The 24618-nt window shown below is 44.5% G+C and overlaps 1 protein-coding gene across 1 annotated transcript in view; it reads left to right on the top strand.

Annotated features, from left to right (window-relative positions):
- Window positions 1–24618, top strand: part of BRSK2 (BR serine/threonine kinase 2) — a 302139-nt gene that overhangs the window by 195675 nt on the left and 81846 nt on the right. The window contains exons 6-7 of the mRNA XM_068683402.1: window positions 10409–10549; window positions 20499–20615. Coding sequence (XP_068539503.1) covers window positions 10409–10549; window positions 20499–20615 — 258 coding nt within the window. The remainder of the gene's footprint in view (window positions 1–10408; window positions 10550–20498; window positions 20616–24618) is intronic.

Consider the following 24618-nt stretch of genomic DNA (forward strand, 5'->3'; position numbering starts at 1 on the left):
TACTCACAGGTGCATGTAGATATTTGTATATATATGTATATATTTATATCCAGGCATTTTTAAATTTTTACACTTCTGATTTTTTTTTCAAATTTTGTCGGAACATTTATTTTAATCTCCCTGTTGTTCAAGTTGATCAGCATTTTAAAGAATCTGTTTTGAGAGAAAGAGTGGACATCAGAATATTGGCATCGTCTCCCATTCTCTGAAATGCACCATGCATTCATCAGCAATTTTTCCGAGCACAACAGTTCCCCTTCTCATCGTTCAGCAGGACCGTGCTATCACTGGGCAAGTGCCCAAGCCTCGTTGCGATGTACACAACACGCCACCTCCTGATACCAGAGGTGAAGGTGCTTCCCAATGAGCCAGATAACAAAATTAAAATGTCCTCCTACCCGCGCACAGCTCACGGTTCTGGCTTAGACAAGACCAGCTGCCAGTAGGTGTCAAAGACTTACAGCTCTGGTGCTGTCTGCAGAGGCATTCATGCTGCCAGTCCTTTCCTGCAGGGTTTTCCTGTAATTCTGTTCCTTTTTTGTTAAAAACTAATTGTGAGGTGACAGAGGATGCGAGAAAGAGAAGAAAGGATTCTGCTTGTTCTTTTGTTATCGGTAGCCCAGGACTTTGGCATTCGATCCATCTGTGGGGAAAAGCTGTCAAAAGGCAGAAGGAGGGTTCAGAAAGTTGGAGTGGCTCCAAGGGCTCAGCACTGAAAATTAATTTCTTGATAGGCGTGCTTCTTGGTAGTCTGGTCATGGGGGGTCAGATGCTGTGGACACAGGGAAAGAAAACAGAACATGACTGGAAGACAAAACGATGTCCCATCTGGGCCACGGTTAGAAATGAGAGAAATGTTCACAACCAGCCACTTTGGCCCCTTTTCTTCTGCTGCTGAGGAGTTTTAGTACTGCCAGGAATTAGAGGCACGGGGGTGGTCGGAGTTGGGAGTGGAGCCAGCATGTGTGGGGCCGAGCGCCGCAGGTGGGCCTGGGGCCGCGGAGCTGGCAGGAGGCCGAGGGGAGTGGGTGCTGGGCCCGGGCTGGTGTCACAGCCTGCGGGACGCCAGCCTGGCACAGGGTGGTGGTGGTTAAAGGTACAGTCTGTGCTACATGGCCTTAATAAGCTCTGCCCAAAAGCCTGACGGTGTCCTCTGCTCACTGCCTGACACGTGAGGTGGCGAACAGCCGTGGTGTTGGGCCTCTTGGCCTGGCATTGGGAAGCAGGCCCTCAGCGCGGCAATGCCCTCACACAAGCAGCGGTGAAGGGGAGATGCAGATCCACATCCTCAGAGCATTTAAGGGCTGAGATTCTCCTTCAGAGAATTTGTGTGCACCTTTGGGTGTATCTAGGCCTTTGTCGTTAAAGGAAAGGCCTCTCAGCTCTCAAGAATAGACCCCAGAAGTGTATGGTCGCTGGCAGACTTGCAGTGGTGAGCCAACACGTCTCAGCTCAGCCCATGCTGCCAGAGGATCCCTCTGGTCTCTTCCATTTTGCGTGCCCGTTCAGGAGACGCTGTGGTGCCTTTGCACGAGTGGCTGCTCCCCGTGAAGGCAGTGCTTGAAACACTTTTCATCCCCTCTAAGTCACAGGTACAGAGCGCAACAGTGGCAATTCCAGCTGCCTCTCTTTCCTCTCCAAAACCCCCACTCTCTGCAAGTCCAAACAGAATTAGCAACCCAATGCGATCTCTGCTCAAACAAGCAGATCACAGTTAAACTTGTCTTTTGGAAAAAGAAATCTAATGCATGCACATTTTCTTGAAGGCAAGGAAAAAAAATAAAAAATAAGGAGTTCCTGGTCCGGTGCCAAATTAGGGTTTAAAAATTCATGCCCGCCATAAGAATTTATATAACTTCTGAATAATTTATAGGCTGCGCCAATAACAAGGGGCTTAATATCTGATAGAGATTATTTAATCAATAGAAAACAGTGCAGGGAAAAAGCCGTCAAAGAATTACAGCTTGTCAGTCAGGGCTGGGCAGCTTTTAACCCTTCCTCTGCTATTCAGATGTTGTTTCATATATATGTATGAAAGGGTGTTTTACAAACGGGGTGGTAGCATGGGAGAGGAATCGCCAGGACTTTCTTTTCTAGAGGCTTTTATTTGGCAGTCTGTCGTTCCAGACAGATCCCTTGCTGATTCACCACAGCTTTGAAATGTGTTGAGTTTTCTAGCTCTTAGCTGAAAGTAGTTAGTTTTTGATGAGTCATCTGCTGGGGATTTTGGCTTCCTGCGAGATGGTTCACACTTCAACAGGATTGGTGTTGGTGCTAGCAAATGACATTTGTGGTGTGGCTCTTTTGGTTTGTGTACGATTCTTTGGCTGATCTTTTTGGAGTAAAGCAAGAGCTTTTTACACGTACGGACTCTAAGAAGTGTAGGGACAGGAAAGAGCTAAAGATGTATGTTTCTATAAAGGAGATTCCTACTTGAGTTGTGTCCCTGCCCTCAGTAATTGCTTGGACGTCTGTGTCAACTCCAGATTGTCTTAATCTATGCTATGTTCCCTTGTCTTCATATTATTATTAGCATGATTTTCATATAATCATCATCTATTAAATGATATGACAAGAGTAGCTGAACATCTCAGCACATATGGTCATTTCACAAAGTTCCTTACCCACAGGCATTATACCACAAAGCAGTAAACTCCTGAGCATGGAGGAAATAAGCAGGAACTCCACTGATTTTCCTTCTTTTTGTCTGTGTCTCATCCTGTGTAATTGTATCTGGGTTGTACATCTTGTTGTAGTGCACACCTAAGTTGTGCGTCTTAAAAGCTAGCCAGCCCCACATGAATACCCAGTCTAATTTCTGGCGTAGTAAAAGCCCTAGAACATCACCCAGTGGTGACTAAATTCAGGCACATGTAGAAGACCATCCTACTTGTTTAGGTTTAATTGAGGTTGTACATCATATGGATAAATACTGTACCATTTAATAAAAAATTGAATATTAGCTGCTACCCTAACAGGCAGCTAATCACATGTCCTGATGAACCCATTGCCTGACCAAAACAAGAAGCTGCATGAATTGACTACCATTCCTAGAGCACCAGAGACTATTCTTGTTACTTGTATTATTTTAGCATTTATAATACTTACCTGAAATACCTTGTGTTTCAGTATGAGCTTTCATCAAAAGATCTCTATCCATTTAATGCTTTTCTAGTAATAAATACATTTGTATCGCCCCAGAGGATCTCATTTGTGTAGCTGTGAATGTCTCATAAATTTTCTTCATCTATAAGGCTGAGAAAACAGGAACTGCATACCCACACTAGAATGTATAGTGATGGGCTGCTGTGGGCAATCCCATCTGGCATGAATTTCAGTATTTCACACCATTCCTGCTAATGGTTTACAGACAGCTTTTCATCTTCTACAAATTATAAGTGGGGTGTCTGCTGTTTTTGTTGTTATTATTCTGCCATAGATATCTGGTAATGCATGATCCTGGTGTTTTCTGTGCCAGACGGTCTTTCTTTAACAGTATTTTTCCAGGCATTGCTCAGAGCCAGCCTGTTTATTTTGTTGCAGCCCTGCTTTAGAGGTAGCATGTAGCAGTGTTGCCTCAGTGGGAGTACTGTGAGTTAGTTCTCAAAGTTCCCCAAGGCCTGGGCAGAGACATCCATTAATAAGGTGTAACATAATCCACCAGGTGGGAAGGAGAAACCATCATGTCTTCATGGCTCCTTTGAGTGATGTCTTTGTAGTGTTGCAGCACAAAGGCAATCTGGTCATGCAAAAGACCTCGCTGTGCTGGCACTGGTCAAGAAGGGGGCAAAAAGAGAATCTGTGCACCAGCTTGGAATTCAGATCACAAAGCAACTGATGGAAACCTCATGATGGGCAAGTCAAGCTGTTGTCAACCATTACGGCAAAGAACAGTCTTCAGGAATGAGCTGAAGAAAAACAATGCCGTAGCTCTGTGGTTAAGAAGAACGGTGTCCTTCCAAGAGTAGGGGATGTTGTGAAAGCACAGAATTATTTGCCTGGAAATTTAACAAATGCATGGAAATTTAACAAAAGGAGGAGACAGAGGAGACATGGAAGGAGTGGCCAAAGCAGAAAGCTAAGAAAATCATATTGCAGTGATGATCCTATACCTATTTTGAATTGCTAGTAGTAGGGCAAGAATATATCAAAATGAAAGAGAAGATGATAAATTAATCAGTATAGAAGTTACCTAGCTAAAATTAGACAAGAATTTTTAGCATTTAACAGCCTCAAGTTGCACCAGGGGAGGTTTAGATCAGATATGAGGAAGAATTTCTTCATGGGGAAGGTGGTCAAGCATTGGGACAGGCTGCCCAGGGTAGTGGTGGAATCTCCATCCATCCCTGAAGATGTGTGAAGATGTGGCACTAAGGGACGTGTTTTAGTGGTAGACTTAGTAGGTCAGGTGGATGGCGGGACTTAATGACCTTGAAGGTCTTCATTTATTTGGGAGGAAAGGAAGAGAACTGTACTGACTTTTTTATCTGAAAACAAAAATTTTGCAAGGTTGTTTATTGGCTGTTTTTTTTTTTCTTTTGTTTGTTGTTGTTGTTGTTTTGTGTTTGTTTTTTTTTTTTTGAGTGTTGGGGCAAAAGCTTTTGGTCTTTTAATTTCTGGTATTGGCATCCCAAATCTTAACAGCCCTGGCAGGTAGGCAGCATAGTTGGATATCACCAAAAATATGGTGGATTATGTTTTGTTGAATTATGTTTAAACATGTTGTTGATCATCTTATATTTACTGATCATTCACAGAGGAAAATGGATCATTCACTGTGTTTATAGGAGTCCTACTGGCACACAGGGTTTGGAAAAGACTAAAATGATTTTTAGGGAAGTGTTTCAGGTGCAGGAATAATGTGTCACTGGTGGCCTGTAGGCCATCATAGCTTGTGATCCTCAGCATACAGGCAATTTGGGGTAATAAGGAGGAGACAGGTATAGTGGTTTTTTTTGTTGTTAAATTTCTAATCTAAATTGGAGAAGCCATAGTCAGCCATGGAGAGGCAGCTGTAAGACAAAGAGCTGTGAGGTCTCTGCTGGTTCCTGATACAGCCATAATCTGAGAGGTGCAAAGGTGGTTTAAGGCCATTTCTTTATATTCATCTTGGCTACTCCATCTTTTTTACATGCAGAAATTGTCCCTCCTTTGCGGTACGTTTGGTTTCTCTTATTATTTGTTTACTGTTTGGGTTCCTGAAAGAGTAAATAAAGTGAAACAGAAAGAAGGAAGAAAGCAAAGAAAGAAAGGGAAAAAGAAAGAAACTAGTATAGGGTCATTACTTTTCTAAGCTGCGTGCATGCTTCTGATTTGGTATGTAGTGGGTCATCTGAGGTTAGGAACTTATTAGCTTTTACTGGGGAGATGGTGATGCTGCGATGCAGATGGAAGGATGGCAAAGGGAGTAGATAAAACACAGCTGCGTGCAATCTCTCAGCTCCACTCCAGCAGATGAAACCATTCTTGCATTAAGCATTTAGCTTCTTTGTCTTGAAAAATCAAAGTGTTGTCTCATTGAGACTCAGAATCTTCACTGGGGATGTTTTGTTTCATGTCTTGGCTTGTGGCAGGGGCATGAAGAAATACCATGCAAGCCTTAGGCCTTGGTGTCCTTATGAAAGCAAGCTGTTGCCTGCAAAAACTTTTGCAACCTCTTAAAGAATATATCTAGTGAGGAAAATCCTTGATTGAGAATTTATGTTTAACACCATGTGCAATAGGCTTCATAGCAAGCTGCAGAAGCCTGTCAGTTTCTCATTTTTGCAGTCCTAGCAAGCAGAGAGGAAGCTGGTGGGGACAGCATTGAGTAGAAAGGGGCAAGAGACAACAGGGACTAAGCCCAGCTCAGTTACTGGGTGACTTTGCAAAGAACAGGAGGTAATGCTCACAATGGTTGTCCCATGTGAAATGCAAGGATAAGAAGAACTGGTGTGCGCCCAGAGCATCCGAGAGGTGAGAGCTAAGTGCTCTTATGGAGTCTTTTGTCCTAATGTAGCCTGTCTGTATTATCCCTGCAGGTGGGGTGCCTGCTGCCAGCCTTGCCTTTCCTTGAGCCTTCCTTGCGATGGCAATTACAGAGCAGGGTTTGTTCCATTTTTACAGTGGGAAGACTGATGCCATCAGTCTTACGTAGGCAGGATTTAAAAAACACTTCCTTCACCTGTAAGTCACTTTTCATGTTCTAATGTAATAGGAGAGTAGTGCTGGCAACTCTTCTGGGTTTTTAGAATTCGTTCCCTTGCTCTGAAAAAATGGGAAAAACAGTAGCAAAGTGAGATGAGAGCATGTTGTATCTGGGAAAGCTAAAAAGGGAAGGAGAGACACAGGAAAATACTTTTTAGTGTTTTCTCTCCTGCAGGCTCTATGCTATTTACCTTCTCCTAGGTCCTCTAAGAGCTGGCACTGGCATGCTTCCAATCCCATAGCACTTTACACAAGTAAAGGATTTTAGTCACTGGTGTGGACTCAGGAGATCCGGATTCTCCTCTGTGCCACAGATTCAGGAAAGATTTTGTGTCTGTACTCCTTATTTTCCAGCCTCTGGCATAATGCTTTTTCTTTCATTTGCTTTTTCTGTTTGGCTTGAAAGCCTTTCAGAATGTGTATGTTTTTCCTTTATGGAGTTACTCACATAAAAATAGAGAGAGACAGAAATATGTATCCATAGTAGTGAGTGGGGATTGGGTAAGCTGCATGGTGGTGGTTAGATCTGGTGCAACACTTGGAAATGTTTAAACCCCTCTCACTGGCCTGTTTGGAAATAGCGTGTGCGCTGACTGCTGCTGTGCCCTGTCACGTGCCAGCAAAACCTTGGCTGGCACCGAGATGGAGGCAGGTGCTGAATGGTGTCCTTGTTTAATCAAAAGTCTCCTAGTTGGGGGCTATCCTAAAAAAAAACGCAGCACAGTTGTACTGGAGGGAATAGGTTGGCGGGCGACCAGCTGCAAATCTGAGCTCAGAAATGCTGGATGCAACATAACCACATTGTACTCGTGGAACAATCCCTGCAGCATTTGTTTCTTGCACTTGACCACTGGGGAATGTGTTCATCGTCCTTCTAACTCCTGTCACGTTAGGGGCTTTGTCAGATCAGGATACATCGTCGCTGTGCTTCTCTATGTCCCTTAACTTGTCATAGGCACAAATCTTTTTCAGATGTTCTCCCCTGTTCACTTGCATTATTATATCTGGTGCTTCTGGGTGGCAAGCAGAAATGAATAACCTTGTAAATGCTCCCTGTCTTTCAATTTGTTTTATTTTTTGTACAACATGTCAGAGCATTTTTGTTGAGTGTTTTTAATAAGATGAAGTTGATGAAAATAAATTGCTTTGCAGTTCCTGCTGTGGGTGACAGAAATGCTGGGTCTGTAATTTTCCAAAACCGTGCATTTGAAACCAGTGGAGATGGTTTTCTCTATGCCTGTAACTGCAATCATCTTCATAAAATTCCTCCCAGGAAAAGAAAACAGCTATCAATTTGAATTTCGGGGGCAAGATGCACTGCTGTATCCAGGTTCTGCTGGGCACAGTGAGAGAAGGAGCTGTCAAGGAGAATTTTAGGATTGATTCTGTGCCAGGTTTGGGTCTGCCATATGGGATATTTAGCCAAATCTGTCTGTAGTATGAGAGGGAGAATGAATTATATAGCAAACCCTCATAGAAGAGTGTCTGTTAGCTAGGATTTGGAAAGTGAGGACTGGGACTTGAATTTGTGGACAGCCCAGTGCCCATGGCTACTGCATGTCAGCTTTCTTCTGAGTGCTTCAATGTCTTGCTGAGAAAACACAATGCAAAGGAAAGGTGATCTCCATATTATCAGGGTGTACTCAGCAGCCAGTCTGGCCAGTACCTATCTCTTCCAGGAGAGAAGGTAACCCAGATATTCCAAATGTGATTTTTGAATCTAGATTTTTCTCTCCTTTACTCATTTTAATGAAAAATTGCCAATATTGACATATTTTTAGAACCGTTTCTATCTTTTTTTTAATCACAGAATCACAGAATTTCTAGGTTGGAAGAGACCTCAAGATCATCGAGTCCAACCTCTAACCTAACACTAACAGTCCCCACTAAACCATATCCCTAAGCTCTACATCTAAACGTCTTTTAAAGACTTCCAGGGATGGTGACTCCACCACTTCCCTGGGCAGCCTGTTCCAGTGCCTAACAACCCTTTCAGTAAAGAAGTTCTTCCTAACATCCAACCTAAAACTCCCCTGGCGCAACTTAAGCCCATTCCCCCTCGTCCTGTCACCAGGCACGTGGGAGAATATCTTGTTAGAAAGCGCCGAAAATATAGTTATGGTTCCCTAAAATTTAGAAATTCACTTTGTTGTCCACATTTTTGTGCTTCTATCCTACTCACCTAGCTGTCAAGGCAGTGTTAACGTCTGTCCCTTGCTGCATTCTCTGCTGCATTCGTGTAAGAAAGGGAGATGCTCTCAGATGGCTCTGGGGCTCCAGGAAATGCTGTCTCTTTTTCTGGCTGGGATGTGAAACGTGGCTGGTGCACAGGAGATGCTGCTGAAACTGGAGCTCAGGTCCCACTTCTGCACCTTGAAGGCTGATGCCATTATTGTTAAGCCAATTTTATTTTCCTCAGACCATCTGGTACTCCTTTCCCTACTCCATCTTTTTGGAAACTCTGAAAACAGGAATAATTAAGCCCCCAAGTTTATGAACTATTCCCATCTTCCATTCCAGAGATTTCCTTGAAGATTACATTGCTTCAGGTACAAAAGGACAGTATCCTGGATTAATTTTGTCATTGTCCTCTCAAATTTGAAGAGTTGGATTAATACGAGTAATAAAACTACTTTGCTGTAAAGCAAAGCCTTGAGCGATGGGGATCATACTGCACATACTGACCAGCCCGGTCTGTTGTGCTGACCACGCTGAGCCTTGTTGGCATAAGAACAGAGATGCACACTCCACATTTGGAAAAAAAAAACTCCACTTCTTGTTTGCAAGTTTTCCAGTGATGGCTCTCAAACAAACTGCCAAATGTTTGAAAGCCCCGTTATTTTATTACCTTACAGAAGTCACCTTTCCAGTCACCTGCCTGGCCACACAGCCCTGAAACTGACTTCAGAGGAGCTAGGCAGTGAAGGGGGAGTGTGGTTCTGCCCCTCTTATAGAGCTGAAGGGCATAAAAGCCAGTCGAGCTGCTTGAGACAAAGAACAAAAGTGAATTTTCAGTTTTAAAAAGTCATTTGTTGTTTATCATTGTCATTCCAGACCCTGAGCAATAAAACCAAATAATCTCACTGCATAATTTTTCATTCTATATTAGAATAGTGTATGCTGGGCAATCAGGCAAGGAGACAGGAGAGCTCAGAACAGCAGTGGAGATGGAAGAAGTCCATGGAGGTTTCAAGCAATCCTCTTGCCAATAGAAGTCTACGGTTTAGTCCAGATTATATCTAATTTATTTTTAAATGTTTCAGTTGATGGTGTTTGTGCCGCTCCCTTAGGGAAACTATTTCCATTCTACTATTATGCAACATCTCTAGAGATTTGTTTTAATAAGTTTTATTAAATTTGTTTTATTTTTTATAAGTTTTCTTCTGCTTGGCTGCCTTTCATTACACCTGCTTACAACAGGAAGATGGTCCATCCATGGCAAGTCCTTTCCCTCCCAAAGATTTCACTTTTCTCTCTTTGATTGCTGAGAGTGCTGTGTGAGGACTGGAGTTTTCTTCTCTTGCTCCTAGGCCCCTGTTGTGCTGCATTTATTCACTCAGTTCTTCACATGTGAGTTGGGGGGGAACAGCTGCTCCAGCAAATAACTGCTGTTCAACAGCAAGAGCTGAAGCCCTTTATTGAGGCTGCACACATGTAGTTCTTTTGATCTTTTCTCATAATTTAAACTATTCACCTTTTTTTCTGAACTCCCTCTAGTTTGTTGACATCTGTCTGGTTCCCAGGTGTCCAAGACAGAGCAGTACGTGAGTGCAGCTTTGCCAAGGCTGTTTTATAAAGGAACTGTCAGCTCGGTTAGGGAACCTGCGTCTTCCTAGTATGCAGCCTCACTCCACAGTAGGTATAAGCACATCAGCGTATACCTGATTATTCTCTTCTTCCCCTCCTGGTTTTTTGGGTCATTTTTGGCTTCCACGTTATCTCTTACTAGACTATCAAACACCAAATCCAACAAATCAGTGAAAGGCTGATTAGTTTCAAATCTTTTGCTTGTCTAAAGTTTGCAGAACCCCTGTTAATCTGTAGGGGCACCTGTGTTAAAAATATTAGTCACCCCTGATTTAAAATTTTTAATCTTCTTCTACTGTTCTTTCCGTAAGCGTTCTCCTTGGCCGTGTGTAGATAGAGGTGTTTATATAACTGTGTGTGTGTGAGAAGCTGTATGATAGTGTGCTTACAAAATCCTGGCTTTGTTTTTTTCTAGGTATTTGGTGCTAGAACACGTGTCAGGTGGGGAGCTCTTCGACTATCTTGTAAAAAAGGGAAGATTGACACCAAAAGAAGCCAGGAAGTTCTTCCGACAAATCATCTCTGCTTTAGACTTCTGCCATAGTCATTCAATATGGTGAGTACAGCCATTCCAGCAGGTGTTACCTGTTCATAAAAGCACATGTTAAAGGCATCTTATTTCTTGACACTTTTATTTACTATTAAGTAACTGATGTTGTAAAGCTCTAAAGGTATTAAGTGCTGGCATATTTTAAATGCATGGCTGCACCAGTGAGAGAGAGACCTTTCATGGAGTACGTTGTCCTTCATATTTCTCACTGGAAAAGAATTAATTCACAGGGAATGCTTTAACCAGGAAAACCAAAACCATCAGGGAAAAGCTGTTTAATTTCCATCATTCGTGGTGACACTTGCTAATAACTGAGAATTACAAACAGTATTTCAAAACGAGTCCCTGAAGAAACTTGGGACAGTTACCAATACAGACAAGTCGTTTTATGGCATCCTTCAGTTTTTGGAAGCCCGCTGGCTTTTGGCAACTTTGACTGAGTCCCTTCTGGGCATTTGAGTCATTGTTGCCTTTAATTTCCTTTCCAGTAGGGAAGAATTTCCTTGATCTGACTGCAGTTGATATTAACTAGCTCCATCAGTTGATTTAACCATCGAGTATGGGTTAACCTGTGTATTCAGGTGGTGGTTTACATTGGACCAGTTTCCACTTCATCTTCAACAAGTTTAGGTAATTGAAATTATACTGAAATCAAGTTGTTATGATCAGTCTGAGTACAGAGTTTCTGTGCAGCTGCTGACCTGCTTATTTCTGAGAAATGTAGCTCCTTGCAGTTAGATTGGCTGGGGGAAAACATTTACATTATGTCTGCGTGGCTGCTTCTCCATAGCCACAGCCAGCCACAGATCTCCCCTCTCCAGGAGGCCAAGGGCTGCTGTTAGATATTGCAGCAGAAGGATTTGCATAATCACCATGTGGCTACCTCTCAGTAACCGTACAGTGATTTCTGTACCCCCAGTTTTGTGCGGAGAACTCCCAACCCAGATGTCTGCAGCACAAATGGCTGCAGCAAAAATGGATGCCTAAATATTTCACTCAGTCTTTTAGCCTGCTCCCTTTATGTCTCTGACTCAAGTCAACATGCAATATTAATTTGAAAGAGAGCATATTTCTAATAAATGGAAAGGGAAATAAGAGCCTTTCTAGAGGACATATTAAGAAGAGTATACTGTTAGTGGAAGCAGTAGTCCAAAGATGGTAGGTCTGGGTGGGAACATCCTGAGGACAATGCCTACCTGGCACAGGCAGGTTTGTAATAGCCAGAGAAATTTCCAGAGAAACTGCGAGCAGGTTGTTTGCCCTGACTAGAGTTTTCTCTGTTGGCACCTTGGAGGAGTTTTGCTCTATGAATTCCACAGTTTTTCCTCTCTGCTAATCAACTGGTTTGAGGGATCGTGACCTCATAATCAGTACAATCCTTTGTAGGCTGTACAAGTGTAACTTTTTAACTACTCTGACTGGGCAGTGGTTTGCATACATAGGTGTTTCTGTGCCCTGCTTGGCTTAACACTTAGATACCCAATCCAAGAACACTCAAAATATGTTTAACTACAACTGAAGAAAAGTGATTTGCTCTTTCGAATGAATATGCCAGAGAAATATGATTCACAGTTGGGATAGACATTTCTCAGAAAGCATATGTATATACACATACACGCCAGTCCTTTGGGCTTGTGTTGGGCACCTCTTGATGTGTCTGACTTTAATAAACTGAGCGAGGGTCGCAGTGAGGCTGTCACCATGACAGACAAGCACTTCTGGAGGTTTAAGGGGATGTGGAATTTCCAAGGCAGAGTGCACATTTCTCTTGAGGAGTCCATTTTCCTCTATTAAATATATTGGATTGTGGGCAGTAGTCTTGTTTAGAAGTAAATCCCCTGTCTCCTTGCCAGCTCCCACTAGACTAGCATCTAGTGCTGAATAAGCTAGCAGTGAATCATAAGCTCTCCTTCCCTCCCGGTCACTCTGAGTCTTGTGTGGTCTGTGTTATGCTAGGCTCTGGGTGATATTCTGAACAGTTATCATTAAACCCTTTTTGAAAATCAGAGCATGCATAAATGTATTTGTGTGCGTGTGTGTGAGAATAAAAAAGTTAATGTGCTTTCCTAAGCAATGAAGCCTGACCTTGTCCTGTCGTGGGGCAGTGAAATGACAAATCATCTCATCAGCCAGGTTATCCAGTTATGACCACATTGAAAAATGAAGGCTTCTGCTTTGGTTAATGACTAAACGTGGGTGCCTGTAACCCACTGGCAGGATAGATTGATAGCCTGGTGTCCCCAGACCCATATCATCACCCGATCGTCTTCCATTACCTCCCAAAACAGAGAAATACCCATGGCTTACTTTTACTGCAGTATGTAACCACATTCAGTTTTCCCTGCTCAAAATGTATTGATGCGTCAGGATTCCTGAATCAAAGAATCACAAAGGATTCCCCAGTGCTCCCGTCAATAAAAGACTTCTGCTGCTTCTGTGTGGAGAGATCACCTGTGTCTGAGAAGGTGTCTTCAAACAAGCAGCTCAGACAAAGAAGCAAAATAGGATTGGAGCTTCAGTGTGTTTGCATGTTGTTTTAAAAAAATGCAGGAGCTTTCTGTTCCTCTGTGTAGTGGAAACTGGGGACAAAGATTTGAGGTAGCTCACTCCGAGGTGCAGTTACTTAGGGAGTTTTGTTGTGCATTTGGCCATGGGGGGAAGCTCATCGGTAACCCGCTGGAGGGTTCTTTAAGGGCTTCCATGGGTGGCATAGCACCCATTTAAAAACAAAACAGATAGTGCTATGCCAAGGCATTCCGTGGCATCCTGCAAACAGTGTGTGCGTTACCTTGGTGCTTTTCCCGAGCTAGCAAGCAAACCGGTGAGCTCAGTGATGCAGCATCACTGCTTCTGCTCCCAGCTCGGCGAGCTCCCAGGGCTCTGTGCCGTGCTGCAGCACACAGCACAGGTACGCTCAGAGGCAGTGTAAGAAATGGCAGAGGAACCTGGGGTCCCTTGGGCATCGGTGTCAGACCTTTCTAGCTTGGGAGGTTTTCTCTGGATGTAGCTAATGATTTTTTTCCTAAGCTACCAAATGCTGGGTGCCTGCCCTCTTATATCAGGACCTTTAAGTTGTCTGGGCTGGATGCCCCAAATCGATAGCCCTTTTGCATAGCCTGCATCCAGAGCTCTCAGCTAATTGAGCACCGCCTATATTTTCCGCAAAAAGCAGTAGAGGAGCACGTACTGGGGTAGGTCTCAGATCCTTGCTTTCCTCGGGAGGAGGCTGTTGGGTGCAGCGAGGGAATGGATGCTGCAGCGGGGAGGTGGGCGCGGGGCAGGGGAGCTGCGGGTGCCGCATTGGCTGCGGGTGACATCACCGCCAAGCGCCGGGATTGGCCGCGGCTGGATTTTGTGCGCTGGGTTTGTGCTTTGGTCAAGCTCATATTCGGTGCCTCTATCTCACAAGCTGACAAATAAAAATATGATTACAGAAAATGCCCCGTGGCAAACCTTATTATGGCTTCAGAGATAACAGATAATGCCAATTACTGCACAGGGCAGTGGTGACATTGAGAGGAAATCCCCTGCGGTAATGAGCAGCAAGATTATTATTTCATTTTATTTTTATTTTGGTTGGGTTTCATTTTGTGTTGTGTTTTTTTTTTTCTTTTTTTTTCTTTTCTCCCCGAGTATGCACAAGAGGGGTTAAGGCAGGTTCTTTATGAATATTGATAAATGACAATTACGAGGGCCCTTTCTCCTTTCATTGCCTGGGGCTGTGCCTGCTTGAGTACGCACAAGGCTCTTGCTGAAGTGTGTCTGTGTGTGCCTGCGTAGGCATGGGGGTGTGTGACTTAGGGGGCTAAGGCAATGAATAAGAGCTTTGTTTGGCTTCGCCTGGTGTTCTTCCCATTGGTGCAGGAGGGGAAATGGCTCCTTATAAAATAGCAGTTCAAGATTTCACAGCGGTAGTGCCAAAATCTCTGGTATATTACTGCAGGCAGGAGCTGCAGAGCACTGTCAGTAAAGGAAGCACGCTTTTAGGAAGAAACCTGGAATGTCTTCAAGAAGCAGAGAAAGCTGAGGAATGCCAGGTGCCATGAGAACCCTTTTCTGTTAGATAATCCCACCCTCCCAGTGATTCCAGCTTTGCCTTGCTTCTTTTATAAGGAGGATGCTACACTGTTGTGCAGAGATGGTCTGCTGAATAATTAAAATTACCACAGCTGGACACTTTGAAATCATGACACAGGGCCTCCAGATGTGAAACTGTGTTAGAAATCACAAAACTTAATAATGTTGGTTTCTGTTATTTCTTCATGGGATCTTTGAGCCCTTGGAGTTTGAAATTTTCTTTCAGACTATCAAATTCAAAAGGTGCCTTTTTCCGCTGTTGAGTGCTGAGATTTGCCAGTCATTGCCTGAATCCAGGAGCTGCAGGTATATGACTGAGACTCACTCCAAACAGCGAGGAATTTTCATATTTTCCTTGTACAGGAAACTGGAGAGAAACCATCAAGTACAGCAGCTGCAATGTCACAGGCAAAATTACCAGCTCAGCTGAAGTCAGAGGACATGTATTTTTGTAAGTTTTTTTATGTAAGCCACTGGAAACTCAAAAATGGCATAGTCTTATTGTAAGCATAACCAGGTAACAATCTTTGGCAAGTACATTTGTAGTGATGAGACCTGACAGTCAGCTCTGGCTTTGGAATACATGAATATATGTTTTGAGGCAAGGTTTTTGAGGAGGAGTAATATATATTAATAGATCAGTGGAAATAATTGTATAAAAAACAAGACAGGGTTTCAGGCATTCAAGCCCTTCTTCAGGTCTCCTGATAGGTTTATAGATGTCCTTTTTCCTAGCTATAACTATATTTACTTGTTCTTCAGGATTCTGTGAAAAAAAATACTAAATTTGAGCATAGCAACCATGACTCTAAACAAAGATTCCTCTGTAGGTAGATGCAAGTTACACATTTGGATCTCATTTGCAGAAGCAAGAGAAAATAAGATGAAAGGCTTTTTCTGCTTATGAAAATTAAAAATACTGCTTCTCGTACTATTAATTATTACTGGTAAATTATTTGCATCACATCAGGCTTGTGCTAAGCACTTTTAAGAGGATACTGCAGAACAATTATTCTGTGGTCGGGCCCTTCTGGGAGTTTGGGGTCAGTAAGAAAAGCATTTGCAAAGTAGCCAACAATTTGATTAGTACAAATGACCTGCAACTACTCCAATTAGGAGGTTTCTTGGGTTAGAAATCCGTGACCTACAACGAGTCGTCATGGAAACTGATATGAACGTTTCAGCTCAAAAATCACTTTAAAATAATGGGTTAGTTCATCATCTCGTGCCAAGTGACATAGTTTCTTTGAATCCAAGATCTCAAATCTGTCTCTGCACCAGAAATCTTCTGCCAACCCTGGGTGATGGGGAGAAGGTGGTTGCTTTACTTCTCTTTTTTCACTGTGCTGTGACTGCCTGCAGTATAGCTACGGGGATATCCCCAGAGCAGGAGGACGGATTGGAGAGGTGAGTGGAGGAAGCTGAATAGCATCACTGGGAGCGCCCAGAAAGCAAGCTTGGCCAGCGTGTGAGTGGGAAGCTGGAACACGTTAATGCTTGCGTGTGCCTTTCATTTTCTCTGCACCACCTCTGAGATCTGTGCCAATTTCCACGGGACCATTTTTTCAGAAATCTCTCTCTCTCTTCCTCTCTCCCCCCGCTCCTCATCTTGTGCTGCAAGGGAACTGTAAAGCCTTTGTTGCATTATGTAAAAGACGGATGATGCCGAGAGCCTGACAGTGTGTACTTTCCCTGTCATGGCATGTTCAATGGCTGCCTTTCACTCACAGGCTCTCCCTTCAAAAGCCTGCTGCATGCAGGCTGGTGGAGCTGGCTTCCCTCTCCGTTGTCTTAGGCGAGGAGCTCTGGGCACTCTGTGGCACCCTGGGTCAGGGTCACGCTGACTTCTCCTGCAGGACTTCATTTCGCTTTCGTGTGCCTTCTCAGCATATGCAGGGCTCAAGAGGAAAGTTTGCCTGTTTGTCACTAAAGGAGCTGCTTTCTTCTATTCTGATTTCCCAGCCATGTGCTAAAGCCCCCACAGCTTTAGAGCCTTTAGAACAATGAAAGGGTAACGAGTCCTCTGTTCACCTGCAGAGAGAGGAGTTGATGCGGTCATAGAAGACATGGAGAGCCGGAGAGATCAGCTGGAATGGGACCAAATTAAATGCATTTACTCTGCAATGTTCCATTAATGCCAAGTAATTACCACATACAGTGGGATTTTTGTTTTGTTTTTGTTTCGTTTTGGCACAAGAGAATTCTTTCCAAATATGAGGCCGTCCGGGCGGCTGGGCTCTTAGGTAAATTATAACAAGCCTTCCCTATTCCCATATGTTCCTCTTCCTTCCTTCTGGCATTTGGAAAGCTGGCAGTGCAGAGATGGGAAATGCAAATGCAGAGAGGAGGTCTCGTTCCCAGTGGCAGGGATGCTGCTTCTGCCACTCTGGTGCATACTCCTGGCCTCAATACCATCTCCAAGATGCTTCTCAAATTCAAAACGGCCCAAAGATTTCCCAGCAGGGAAATGTCCCAGCTAGAAGAAAACTTCCATCAGGGGCATAAAATTCTCTTGTGGTTGAATATGCAAGCACTGCCTGGTCCCACTGGCACCCTGATCCCCAAGGGGAGTGCTGCCACAACAAAACATGCTCAGGGCTGCCATGGGTTCCTGTGCTCGCCATCCACACCTGGCACTAGGGTCTGTGTGAGGGAGGGATGGGGAGGGTCAGAGAGCTGCAATTTCAGGTATTTCAATGCCCAGTCAGAAGGAAACGTTTCAATTCTTGTCGGAGTCCACTCTCTCCCCTCTGCTGCGTGGGCTGTAGAGAAGAGATGGTAATTTTCCTTGGTTTTATTTTGGCAAGAGTCTAGAGACTAAAAGCCAAAACTTCAAGGCCTGACGCTACTCCAGATTTCCTTCCACACACATTATCCAACCATCCTAGTCCCACCGATCCTGAGCTCCAATGTAAAGCTTTCAAAATGCTCTCCATGAGGTGGGCCAGGACCTGTACCCAAAGAGCTCCATCAGCCCAGGTAGGCTGACCCTTCACGACGAAGCATTGCACAGCACAGTGAAATGAAGCTTACTTCACATCTGGAGCGTCGATGAAGACATCCTCTATCCTCCCTCACTTCCCGTGGCTCTCCAAAAATAAAAAATTAAAATCGTCACTTCAGAGTGACTTCACTACATTTTTTCATTGGTATTGTTCCTACAGGAACTGTCCATATGACTGGAATTAGTTAGCTGGCATCCTTACTGACCTTACCAGCCGGCTGAGAGCTGACCAGACAAAGAGCAGGGCCAGCAGCACTGAGGAGACTCGCTTCAGCCATATGGAACAGACATTCCTTCAAATGCTCTTCCCTCTCTCTAAATAAAACTGTACAATTTTAGGATGAGCGAAGAATTGTAATCTTTTTAGGCAGGCAGTGGGATGCCTGCTATAGAATGAATGTCTATGGCATCAGCAAGTGCTGCTCCTTGCAGGCTAACAGGCATGGACAGCAACACCCTCAGCATCCACACCATGTGTCTGTTCAGCATTTGGCCAGGAGCAGTCACCAAGACTGGAAAACAACCAAAACCATTTAAAAAGCTGCACAGAGCAGAAGGACACACGCTCAGCTTGTGCTGTGGGGAGGTTTCTTGTTTCATAGCGTCAGGCAAGCACCGCTCACTTTACAGGGAACTGCTACTTGCCACTGGGCCCTAGTCCTCAGACCAGAGAACTTCTGTGCATCCCCCTGGTCAGATGAGGTCTTCCCAGCACCCAATTAGTGAAACCAGTTGTAAGATGAGAGCTGCCCAGGATGTCTGCTGGAGGAAAGATTAAATCACACACCACCGTCTCATTAGTGTCCAGTTTTCCAAGCTTGCCTTAGGACGGTGGGCTCTTCTGTCCTTTTCACTGCAGGGGCTGGAGCACGTTCAGATGTGGCAGGTGTCAGCAAATGCTGCCTTTATCCAGGACTACTGTCCTTGATGAAGGCATTCAGGGCCTCTTTTCCTGACTGCTAACTGGTCATTCCCAGTCCTAAAACATTTCATTGTCACTCATCTCCAGCTTTTTTTCAAGTAGGTATGGTTTTCTTGGTATTTGTTGCATGGTGGATGAGTCTTCAGTCCCCTTGAAACTTTGATTTCTATGAGAAAGAGAGATTTTATAGAGTACCTTTTGCTTTTTCAGGTGAAAGTACTCACAAATCTGAACCATGCTGCTCAGTTATTTACCAGATTGTTTGCTCATGGTTAACAAGGCAGCATTAACATGCAGGGTTCATCGTGTTTATGCAAGACTGGAGACCAAGTTTTATGCTCTTTAAAAAAGGAAGGGAAGAGCAGTCCTAGGACTCAGTGATAAGGTGAATGGCCGGTATCTGTTTGGAACACGTGCTATTTTGCTGGAAGCCTCCTTTAGCTCTATCCGTTACACTCCCCAAGTGTCCTATTACAGCATGCTCTGGTTTTGCATAGAGCTGGCCTGCATTATTTACAAGTTGTCTCTAATTGATCATTCCAGACTTCTGTTCAGATCAGAGATCATTTCCAAGGCATTGTCACGCTCCGTATGTTCCTCTGAGAGGATACAGACTGAGCGCCTTTACAGGTGTTTAGGGGTAGAGTTACACTTGTGTGCAGGAGCAGTGCTAGAGGATGCAATTAGAGGTGAAAAGAAAATGGCATAAAGATAGGGCAGAGCTCCGCGACTGGTGTCGCTGCTAATGCTGGGTCTTCTGCAGAGCTCTCTTTCTGGGCAGGCAGCTGTTTTTACTGAACCATTGTAGCAAATGGCTATTGTTTGCCTGACAGACGTGTTGTCAATCAGCCATTTCCAACAGGTTTGTGTTCAGACTGAGTACCTGAGCTTGCTGTTCTGCTGTGGAAGAGTTTTCTCCGATTTGCACCTTTTATCAAGCAAAACATCAAAGATGGACATTTTGCCTTCTCATAAGCAAAAACAAGAGAAGAGCTGCTTCTTCAGCTTGCCTGAAGTGCTTCTCTCATCTCTGTGACTCGAAGAGTTGCAAATAAAAAGAAAAAAAAGCGAAATCATCACAAATTTTGTACAAGGTTTTTCTCTGTGCATATAAAATCAAGTAAATGTAAAAGTTGTGCAAACGCACTTGAGTTCTAAGAAGTGGACAGGTGCATGGTGGTGTTGGCTGTGGGTAATGGAAATTAATAAATTAGACAATGTGCAATTGCTTTGATTTAAAGCAGGAGTTGCCATCCTGCTTTAAGTGCTTACCATGTTACAGCAATGTGGCTGCCTGGCTTGTTCCCATGTTGCCAAATAATAAGAAAATTGAGCTTTGCTTGAAAGGAGGCAATCCTCCCTCTTCCTTCCCAGTGCTGACACCCTCAGTTATAAGCAGTGCTGGGCTCAAGGGGTCTCTCCATCAGAACTAGCTGCCCGAAATGATTTCAAAGACATATCCCTATGTAAACAACTCCTAATAGGGTCTTTCTGCAGCAGCTTTAACAACAAGTCTGCTTTTTCTCCTCTAGATATCACTAATTCTGTTTCCTGTTGTTGACAGAATACACTGATGATGTTCACTCCTACCTTAAGGAGTTGGCATTTGATGGAATATATCAGCTCTAAATCCAAACTGAAAATTTCCTCTGATTTCCCTCAGTTCCTCCCTCAAATTATCTTGATATTGTTGGAAGGTGCAGATATTCATTTCCTATCAGGGCAGTGCAGTCTCGAGCTTTACATTCATCAGGAGTGGGCATTTGGGAGACAGTCTACAGTATTGCAAAGATTGGATCTTGGATATGTGTGTTCTCCTATCTGGGAGAGAAAAAGAATGAAATCAATTAAAATATAATAGGTTGGATGCTATACTGGATAAAAAAAACAAGTCTTGGAGTGGGAAAGCTGTCAGGAATAATTTAACTCACATTTTGATCCTTTTTTTACAGCCACAGGGACTTAAAACCAGAAAACCTACTGCTGGATGAAAAGAACAACATCCGGATAGCAGACTTTGGAATGGCATCGCTGCAGGTTGGGGACAGCTTGTTAGAAACCAGTTGTGGGTGAGTGTCTCAGAGCATATTGCAAATAATCAGTGATGGATTCCAGACATAAAGTTGTCAATAACAGGGGGTTTGAGGAAGACCTACAAGCTTACACTGTGCCTCATTATTTCCCAGGAAGTTAGTAAATTGATAAGACGTATGTAGTGCATAAGTTAGCTAAAAGAAGGGTGGGTTTTTTAAGTGTTTTACAGTGAAAAGTAGGCTTCTGTAGATGTCATATGTGGATATAAAAATCAAAGCTTTCAGGTTTGGACTCATCTGCCTGTGCTGGCTTGTTTGCTTTCACTGGACATATAATATTTGGGAAATTAAAGCAGTAGTGGTAGCAGTTTTAAGAAGTGGCTTTAAAAATATTGGGGGTAGAAAAAAAACGAATCTAGGGGAGCTGAAATGGAATTTGTGTGTTGTGTTCAGGCTGCCTGCTTGCAGCTCTTCCTGTTTGTGTTCCACTCTGCTTCGTTTCGGCTCACATCCAGGATTGACAGGGAGGCAGCAGAGGGTCCTTTGCAATTACAAGCAGGGCATGAATGCACATACAAAGAAGGCTGCTTGGAGGAATACTGCAGGGGCAGTATAAAAACACTTCTGTGTTAATTTGGTTGCCAGCAGGAGCTTTCCAGGAATGTCCAAGGGAGCCAGCAATAAGCCCAACAGCTGAGTGAAGCCCTGGTGCCTCACTGGGGACAGGGCTAGCTCTTGAGAGGCAACATCCTCTGATCCCTGTCACTTCTAAGGACACTGCAGGCACCCATAGGACCACAGACCCCCCCCCAGCCGTGGCCCTGTGGCGCGTTGACTGTGCATTGTAATGCTGCAGTGAGCTGTGGCAGGGCAGCAGCTGCATCGAGCTGCTGCAGCCTGGCACCACTACGCCAGCTTTTCGTGGCGTCTGAATTTGTTACAGCAGTGAGCTCAGCAACTGGAGTTGCAGGCAGTACCAGCAGCTTTGCATCTCCTCCGGTATAGATCTACTCTTCTTGGCCCCTGGCAGTGTAAATTTGATGACTGCAGCTCATCTCCATCCTCAGTGTGCTACAGTCTGTGTTTTTTCAGTCTGTGCCCTGAGGCAAGGCAATTCGTGGAGCCGTCCTGGTTCCCTGCACAGCACAGCCACTGCCTCTCGGTCCTGAGCTGTACGGCTCTGCTTTCCAGGTCTTGAATAATGGATTGCAAAATTGTTTGAAGCTGATGATGTGATCGAATGGTGGTTGATGAGAACACTGAGATGCACCCGTTCCTTCCTGTCTGTGTCAAGGCAAGATTTGACCTCTTAACAGCGCAGATGAGAAGCAGGGAGCTATGAGTCTGCACATCTGTTGCTTGCAGCTGCTTTCAAACCTCCCCTCTAGACTAAGAAATGAAGTCCTCACTGCAGTTACCACAAAGCCTCTCTACTCTTTGAAGAACATTTTCTCCCTTCCTTCCGTGAAAAAAACAACCAGAAGTATAAAACCCAACCCAGTCTCGCATTGCCCCGCAGGATTTTTCAGACTCCCTGGGAACCTCTCGGTAGGGTTCCTGTTCTTGTTAGCAGTGGGCTCTGTCATCCAGGTCTAGAATCTCAAAGGGAGATTTCCTTTCCATAAGCAGTGCTGGAATTCAAGCCTCCATGCTTGAAGCAGAGCCAGCCCCCACGATGCGGCCTTAAAATGCGCTAATAAAGAAATCAATGGAACGGAAGAGACGTGCCTGTAATAAACAGAACACAGCAGCAACACTATGATCTCCTGCCTTGCAGATGCATTTTAAGTGTGGTGCCAATCACTAGGCCTCCATGTGAGCTATTACACCACTTCATTAATTCTCCTGGCATGGAGCCCAGCATGGCTGGTACTGGTGTCTTGTGATCTATCTGGTTTGGGGGGTGAAGGGAGGAAGGAAGGGAGGAGTATATAACAGTGTGCCACACTGTTCACAAAGAAAGGCAATCCAGTTATGACTCCCTTTCCCTTGGAGAGCAGAGTAACCAACCTCAGAGCTTTTTGAGGCAACAATTTCACTTCCCCTTGTAGCTGGTACTTTGAGCCAGCATGAAAAGGAGCAAGACAGACCGAATCATGGCTGAGATACCGAGCTTTAATGAGATGTTCCTCCGTGCACCCAGAAGTTAATTTCCAGAATGGTTTTATATGTGCTGTGAACACCGATAATGAGATGAAACTGTAACACTTGCATTGACAGTCAGGCAAGGAGTCTCCAGGTATTTCTGTCAGGCAGAGTGGGAGGATCAGCTGGGGTGTAGCAGCATGATGCAAGGAACTTTGTCAGTACAGCAGAGCAGTTACAGTGCAGTCAAAAATCCATTGCTGCCGCAAGTGAACTGCTGAGTCCAAAGTTTGGATAGGCTTTAGGTCATCCCAGGTCCTCGGCAGGCCTCACCAAGATGTTCACACAGCCTGAGATACATCAGATGGCACACCACAGTGTCAGTCTGATGGGAGCTACTCCTTAGCTCATTCACCATGGTTTTCTGTAGTGTCAATGGCTACCTGGAGAACGTGGTAGAAGCTCAGTCCAGTTGTGTTTGTGTAGGAGAGGGAGCTAAGGACAGACTGGCTGTTTCGTTGACACATTTGTCACTGGCAGACTGCAATTCAGGCTGTGGTTGTGATTAATCCCCATTACTGGAATCCTGTATTGCACAAATCCCGTGTATACACAGCACAGAGGAACAAGCTGCAGGTTTAAACTTGCATCGTTAGACCTTTGAATGGAAGAGGATTATGAATAATTGTGCTTACTGCAGAAACTGCACAACTGCACAACAAGGCAGTCTCATGGAGAGTTGGTCCTTGAAATGCCCAAGTAACATGACGAGTCTGTGCATCCCTCCAGGAGCAGCTCTGCGAACAAAGAGCAGACTGTGAAGGAAGCAGAGAATGTGGTAGGATGCTGCTTCTGTTAGTTCAGAACTTGTTGGCTCTTCCTCTTCTTTACCCTTCCAGGCAGTAACGTGCAGAGGCACTTCCCTGTCTCTTTTCACAGTGATTCTTCCCAGCACGCTGCCTCGCAGTGCTGTGGAATGGTAGATGCTGTCCAATCCCTCCTGACTTGTCACTAGGCAAGAAGAATGAGTGCCTTACGGTTAAACCTCTGGACTGGGACCCAGGTGATCTGAGCTTGATTTCTGTCTTTGCTGCAGGCATTCAGGGTGGTCTTAGACAAGACACATTGCCTTTCTGTGCTTCAGTTCTTCATCTTAACGAGTCATTGCAGTGCCCAAGTTGCTCTGAACATAAACTGCAATCATTTCTAAAGGAGTCTTGGAAAAGCAGGAAGGGTTGGGAAATTCTCTGGACCTTATTCTCTTTTCTTGAACAAAGAGGGCTCACTGCTAGTCTGAAAGTCTGAGGAAAATACTGTTGAGGTATAATTCTTGGGATTTTGTAATGATCCTTCCTAATTCCCCATTGCTCCTTACAGAAAGCTGACAATGTACATTTTTGCCATCTCTTCATTTCTCTTCATTTCATTTGTGAAACGCCACGTCCCACTGGAAGGAGATTGCTGCAGGCTGCCAGGAGACAGGAGAACCCCACAGCAGAGCTGCTCTCTGTGCTGCCTCCAAATCTCTCTATCCCAAGCAACTGAGAGCTAGGACAAAGCCAATATGTAACGGTAGCTTGCTGTAGCACCAGACCTGATCTCTGAAGAGGCAGTTGGTACACAGACTGCCACCACTGCTGGCAGGCCCACAGTTAACGGGGTGTGTGTGCAGCAGTCCCCCCGTAACAGCGTCTCTGTAGGGAAACCCTGGCCTGATCCAGAAAGCCGTGTGCCTGTGGGAGAACGATGCTGATTATGACCTCTAATTTTATTGAGTGAAAAGGAAGCTGTTGTGCCTGCCGGTGGCATAGTGAAGGAAGAGACCAGCAACTTCCAGCACCAGCACTGTGCATTTCTCTGCTCTCAGCTCTCCGTAGCAATTCCCAGCAACACTTTGCAGACCCACCGGCTGTCTGCATACACCAAAAGAGCACCTGTTCTCATTAGAATTGAT

This window comes from Anas acuta, chromosome 5 (assembly GCF_963932015.1).
Source record: "Anas acuta chromosome 5, bAnaAcu1.1, whole genome shotgun sequence".
NCBI lineage: Eukaryota > Metazoa > Chordata > Aves > Anseriformes > Anatidae > Anas > Anas acuta.